Source organism: Frankliniella occidentalis, unplaced genomic scaffold, assembly GCF_000697945.3.
Source record: "Frankliniella occidentalis isolate FOCC.00 unplaced genomic scaffold, Focc_3.1 Scaffold17, whole genome shotgun sequence".
Taxonomy (NCBI): Eukaryota; Metazoa; Arthropoda; class Insecta; order Thysanoptera; family Thripidae; genus Frankliniella; species Frankliniella occidentalis.
In genome coordinates, this window is record NW_026267147.1 from 720,631 (window position 1) to 727,182 (window position 6,552).

The 6,552-nt window shown below is 35.6% G+C and overlaps 3 protein-coding genes across 3 annotated transcripts; 2 read left to right on the plus strand and 1 right to left on the minus strand.

Moving 5' to 3' along the window:
- Positions 1-86: 86 nt before the first annotated feature.
- LOC113209856 (AP-1 complex subunit mu-1) lies at positions 87-3,459 on the minus strand. The gene is made up of 9 exons (XM_026427591.2): positions 3,289-3,459; positions 2,874-2,959; positions 2,491-2,715; positions 2,079-2,209; positions 1,855-1,999; positions 1,593-1,783; positions 1,203-1,512; positions 1,001-1,126; positions 87-918 (listed from the first exon to the last, which is right to left on the minus strand). The coding sequence occupies exons 2-9, from the start codon at positions 2,913-2,915 to the stop codon at positions 820-822; spliced, it is 1,269 nt and encodes a 422-aa protein (XP_026283376.1). The 5' UTR covers positions 2,916-2,959; positions 3,289-3,459; the 3' UTR covers positions 87-819.
- Positions 3,460-3,655: 196 nt separating this feature from the next.
- LOC113209857 (box C/D snoRNA protein 1) lies at positions 3,656-5,384 on the plus strand. The gene is made up of 7 exons (XM_026427593.2): positions 3,656-3,812; positions 3,887-4,068; positions 4,141-4,226; positions 4,307-4,488; positions 4,605-4,763; positions 4,847-4,971; positions 5,055-5,384. The coding sequence occupies exons 1-7, from the start codon at positions 3,757-3,759 to the stop codon at positions 5,231-5,233; spliced, it is 969 nt and encodes a 322-aa protein (XP_026283378.1). The 5' UTR covers positions 3,656-3,756; the 3' UTR covers positions 5,234-5,384.
- A 168-nt stretch (positions 5,385-5,552) lies between these two features.
- LOC113209853 (pleckstrin homology domain-containing family A member 3) lies at positions 5,553-6,551 on the plus strand (the record flags this gene model as incomplete). Its single annotated transcript, XM_026427581.2, has 4 exons — positions 5,553-5,835; positions 6,097-6,213; positions 6,297-6,449; positions 6,526-6,551. Coding segments are annotated over exons 1-4 (336 nt in total), but the record flags the coding sequence as incomplete, so codon positions are not given.
- Position 6,552: the final 1 nt, after the last annotated feature.

The window sequence follows — 6,552 nt, forward strand, 5'->3', positions numbered from 1 at the left end:
TATATGACTGACTACCAAAAGTTGATGTATTGGCAGAGCTGACTTTAGAAACATTGTAAAATTGGACTGAAATAAATACAATTGACTTAATTCCAGAGCTTTTAAATTTTAGTACATCCATGATTTATTTATCCAAACTTACACTTTCTCAGAAACGGAATGATAATTAAACATTGAATTTGTCAAAAATAGAGCACGCACCATTTAATTTACTATTTAAGTCAACAGAACAGCAGTAATAACCAAAAGCACATCTACAGTCACACATCATCGAATTTATAACTTCAAAGCCCCCCACAACAACACTGATGCTTTTCAATCTTGCTCATGCTCTACACAGTGTCTGCCCACAGTGTCTGCCATAAGGGCTTTAATGAATTCATTCAAGATAAGCTGACTGCAGAGCAAACAAAGCTACAAGACCTACTTCGGCAGTAAAATGAAATTCCTCAAATGTACTACTTTTCAGTCGATGGCATCATTTATCACCATGCCTGCTTTGAGTACATAGTTCTTCATAAAAACTGATAAGACTTTAAAAACAAAATTCATTAGATTAGATTAAAATAGGTTCACTTTCATTGGAATACTGATCTATTAAAGACAAGAAGACACCAGTCCCAGGTTTCTTGTGTCCCGTGTTCTAAAATTATAGTTAGATGCAAGTGAAGACGAAACAAGATAACATTTCATTATATTACACAACAATAGACTCGTGTCTCAAATACAACCGCACATCCTTCACATCAGCAACAAGAGGAATAAGAACAATAAGTTCAGTCAAGTAGCAATGAAAATTCACAGAATCACAAATAACTGCTAGTTAGTTCTCAGCTGGTAGTCTCCATTCTGCGTTATGTATCTCACCCATGGCAAGGCTTGATACCCACTCTTCTCTATAATCTTTAAGTACCTGACCTGAGAAACATAAAAAGCAGCCTCAATTTAGTCATCACATTTAGATTTAAAAAAAGATTGTGAAAACATGTATTATATTCACCTGAATGCCAGAGGTTGTGAAGTAAGGAATTTCAAACTTCACTTGAATGGGTGGCTTCCCTTCTGTATCTTCACACACAACACTTGGCAAACCAAAGTGAGCACGCATCAGGTATTCTTTTCCACCCTAGTGAAATACAAAAGAAAATAAATAGTGTGTTAAGATAAAATCAACTGGAAAGGTAAAGGTAATATAAACTTACTGGGAATGATTTGATTGTCCATGTAATAGCATTCTGCTCTGGGGCATACTTGACACTACCAATAGTTGTCTTAAACTTGGGTGAATCAGCATCAGCAGGGACTGGTATTACAATCTCTACATTGTTAGCTGTTGATCGACGCTTGAACTGTGATTTTGCTTTGATCATATATTCTACGCGGCTGTGTGCATGTCTCTCAATGACTGATTCAATCCATATAAGTGGCTTTACATGTGTATTGAGTCGATAGGACATTAATTCAAATTCTCCATCAGGAGGAATGAAAGAGATGGTTCTATCATTTTCAAACCTGCCAAAAATTGAGAGATTGTATAAAACAACTAACATCTCATACAATAATCAAATGAAACTATTCCGGACATTATTTACCTGGACAAGCGGACGCATTGATGGAATTTCACATCTTCCAGCTCAACAGATTTTGATTTTCCTCGACCAGTACTCTCAAATAATACCTTGTCATTCAAGCCTAACCTCAATTCCGGCATACCAGACAGATAAACTCTCATTTTGATTGCTCCAACAATTTCACTTCTTAAGACATTGCCATTTGCATTAGCCTAAGCAAGAAAATAATGTTAAATTGGTAGATTTGGACAAAGTTAACTTTTTAAACTGTCTCAGCACTTACCAACAAGTTCACTGATTCAATGACATCCAGAAAAACTTCATTTTTGCGATACTTTATGCCCTCCGATCGCCATGAAACAGCATTGGTCACAGCAGGAGGAGGCCGAGGTTGAATTTCAAGCTTATGACCTTCTTGGGTAATATACCTGTCAATGAAGAGATGTTATTAAATTCCTAAGAAAATTAGGTTTGACCATTGCAATTGAGAGGTGTTGTAGAACTTACTCTTGAAGAATTTTGCTGTCAGTAGTCTGAGGATACCCAAAGTCCAGCAATTCATCTAATAGTTCATATATCACCACAAAATTATCACGAATACTTTCTTCTTCAAGTTCTTTAAAATATTCTATCATGACCTAAATTAAGTAACAAAAAGTTTATAAAATGTTGGATTAAACTTGGGTTATTAGTATGTAGTCCAGCAGAGGTTGATGGCCCATTGAAGTTGAGTGCTATTCAGAATGCTAATGCAGTATAACTTGGATCACCATATTCAGCAAAAGGAATTTGAATATGAAGAAATTATTTGATTCATAAAATTCCACTTTCAAGTCACAAATTATTTTTTTAAAGATGATGCAAGTCTGATTGCATGGCAAGGTTTCCCCGCTGGACAATATACATGAATTTATTTTACCTGTACAATTTTGTGTAAGAGGGTGAAGACTAAAGCAATATTAGCATTCTTCTTTGTTGTAGAAACAATATACAAGTTGTTGTACTTGATGTAAGAAAAAGTACAATCATTAGTCTGAAGAATAGGAGTCAGTAATCCTTCCTCTTCTTTTTCCATGAGTAAAGGCATGAACTTCTCAATCACTCCCATATCAATATCACCTCGATAGTTACGAGAGATTAGAACCTGTGGGATGTACCAACGTTTCATTAAGCTTTATTTCAAGTGACAAGCACGACTACTACCAAGAAAAGATTAGAAATGATAGTTAAGAATTGGATTCTGAAGCACTTTTCATTTCTAAAATTTTTCTTTTAACTTGAGATCAAGTTTGGAGACCTTACCTTTCCCTTCACATCTAGCAAGTACACAGCTGATGAAGACATTTTGAAGGTATTTTAATCTACAGTATCATCAAATCAAGTAGAACCTGGTAGTAGAGGAGATAATGCGTGGAAGATTAGTTCATAGCTCATCCACATCCCACAGGCATAGGATGAAGACAAATCATCAAAAAAGTTCAATATTTATTTAATATTTATCAACCTAACCTCTCGAAAGACAAACGCTACTCTACTCATAGCTTCGTTAGAGCATTCAAGAATAAAAGCGAGGGCACTCAAAGTATTGAAAAATACTTACGCATAAAAAATGTGAATGTTTACCAGCATAATTGTAATAATTTCTTATAATAATGAACTGGTTACCTGATGGGTGTGTACTGCTGTGAACGTATCTTCAAACATAATACAAACGTACCTTTCGGATGTCTACAGGTGCGCAGCAACTTGAAAACAGTATTTACTTAAGGAATCATAATCAGAAATCATTGCGGCAAGTGTACTGACAGAAAATAATGCATTCTATCAAAATTATGCTTTCTGATCATTTCTTCAATGCCATGACGGCAGGTGTTTTGTCATCATCGCACTGCAAAGAAAGGCAACACGAAAAAAGAAACTGCATGGGAGGATTATGCTTTTTTCCTGACTAAACATCGTACATCGGATTTCCCTTTAATTGAAAAATGAAACAAGCAAAATTATCAATTCATGCATAACCAGGCATGCTTATTTTATTCATAATTTTATTCAAAAGAACAGACACAAGATGCGAGAAGTTGGATAAAATGTTTTCTCAAAGATGAGAAATTGTTCTCGTCGGGAGTTGCTTTGATGAGAGTTTCAAATTTCAGACATGAAGTAAAGTAAACACCAAACACTTCAAATGGACAACATGGTCGACATCGAGGAAGTTGAAAATTCGTCTGATTCGGCCAAAAGGTGCATTGTTAATCTTTTTTATTGACTTCTTTGGATGGCCCATTCTAAAGCGCTGTGTTTTGTCTGTATTCTAGGCTTGGTCCTTGTGAAGTTTGCGCCTCCAGTGAGGCAAAATACACGTGTCCAAGATGTGAGGTTAAGACTTGCTGTTTAGCCTGTGTAAATATTCACAAGAAAGAGCTCGAGTGTGATGGTTCAAGGAACAAAATATTTTACAAGCGAAAATCAAAGTTTAATAACTTAGACCTTTTGAGTGGTAAGTTGAAACAAGGGGCAACTCCTTCCAAGGCGATTGAATGTGATTATTAATATTTTACATGTCTTTCAGATTACCGACTCCTGGAAGATTTCACCCGTTCTGTCCAAGAAATCCAAAACAATCCGCTGAAGAGAGTTTCAAGATTTCTGCCAGGGGTATGTCAGGATATGCAAAGAAAAATTAATGGCGAATATTCTCAAACAATCTTTCATTTCTCAAACTTTCTTCCTGTCAGCACCTTCATTCATTGGGCAAAGCTTCCAGAGACAGAGGGATTCGTCTTCACTTCTTACCCAGAAATTTCAAGAGAGCGAAGGAAAATACATCAAGAGTTATCCCTGGTAATCCTACTCGTACTGTATTCTGGTGCATTGAATGGCTATTTCCCCAGGCTGGAGTACGCATTGTCAGTGAAAAGTAAGTTCACCTTGTTTAGGGATAGTTGTCAACCAGTTTCAAATTAGATTCATGCTTCTGATTTCTTGCTGTGTGATGTAGCATCTAAAAGGGTATCATTACTTTTGTTCAAACAGGGTAATAGAAACGTGTCGTCTAGCTGAAGCACTAAGTCCACTGCTTAATCCAGAAAGTGAGAAAGTCAAAGATCATCAAGAACAGTTACAGTATTATTTTGCAGCTGGCATGAGTGGTGTTCATGCTTTGTTAAGGGTTGGGGAGATGGAACGGAACAGGTAAATAGTTGCATGCCATTTGTACCTTTTTGGTATTGCACTTGTCCATATTTTTATGAACTTTTATTTAATTTTCCCCCTAGATACCATATTCTTGATTTAGACATGACAATCAGAGGAAACTTGATGAAGAAAAGTATCGTTGAATTCCCAACTATTTTAATTGTCTTGAAGGACCACAAGTATTCATATGATATTTATGATTCAGGTAAAGTAACCTTTATCATTCTTTATAAAAACTACAATTTACAAGTTATTTGGTTTAAAATTTGTGTTGAACGTTTTTTCTAGATGGAGAAACAGAGCAATGGAAAGGGAATTGGGAAGCAAGTAATGCCAATACCAATGCCCATCCGGGCAATCCTAGTACATCAGGTTCTTCGTCTTTAGCAAGGAAACAAAAAAATCCTGCTAACAGAAATAACTTTCTCTTTGGTGGTAGTGATGGTTCCTCTGATGAAGAACACTAAGCAAAGTGCCAAAACAATGTCTAATTGCAGAATTTTGAGTTGCGGTGAAATTTGACAGCAGAGTTTGCATTGTGTTTTTCTGTACATACAGTTTTTCCCTTAAGTTTTTGTACTTGTTCATATACTTAATAAACTATGAAAATATTTCAAATGCTCTCTCTCTCTCCATCTAACCTTTGCTGACATTCAAGTGGTGTAGCTCAGAAGAGTTTTGGTAGGGAAGTCCGTGCTTCAAAAACTGTAATCTGAACTAGAACTCTTCCATCCTTTGTGTTGAAGTTTTCATATTCTGATTTCATATTCATATTGCAGTCCAGACCACTGGACTGGATTGCAATGTCGTTGCGGTACGACGTACGACTGCTACGACGTCTTTCGATAGGAATTTTGACACAAAAAGTTAATTAGCTGGAAAGTTTGTTCGCGTACATTTTCTATTTTCCGTGTTGATAGCTATTTTGGAAAAACTCATGTAGCATGTGTGATTTGCTTTGTTTCCCACTGCAATGATGTAAGATGAAGCAATTACTGTTTGACAGCTGGCATTGTTGATATTGTTCAGATGGAAGGAATTCTCTGGAAGTGGACAAATTATTGGAGTGGTAAGAAAACACAAAATATTTCTTTATCACTAAAAAATAAAATAAAAATTCTTTTACTTTTCTGAAAATAATGATTTTTGTAGAATTTATTTAAACTTCACGTTTTGTGTTTATTCTCTTTTTTTCAAAACTTTCTCTTTATTTTGGCTTGAATAAATTTACAACTTTATACTGTTAAACTTTGAAATATCTTACTTTTTGTATCAAAATTTTTTCCTCTCCTTCGCTAATTTAAAGGGTTAAATTTTAATTTTTTCTCAGGGTGGCAAACCAGATGGTTTATACTTGAAAATGGGGTGTTATCATATTATAATTCTCAAGATGAAGTAAACCAAGGTTGTAAAGGTTCCATGAAAGTCTCTGCTTTAGAAATTAATGGTGAGTAATTGGAATACAGTGACTATAAAGAGCATTGTGCTAGCTAGGTGTCCTGCTTTTGATTAATAAATTGTCTTTTGCAGTGAATCCAGTTGACAGCACTCGACTGGATCTCGTTATACCTGGAGAACAGCATATTTATTTACGAGCAGCAAATGCTCAAGAACGTCAGCAGTGGCTGGTAGCATTGGGCAGCACTAAAGCATGTGTAAACACAAAGAGTAGGAAAGATTCAGGTAAGTTGTTTTGGCATTTGAATCATTTCTTTTAAATGCATTTCGTGCCTTAGGACAAATTTGACTATCTTTCCAGTAGAACCCAACCCTGACATTCTGAAAG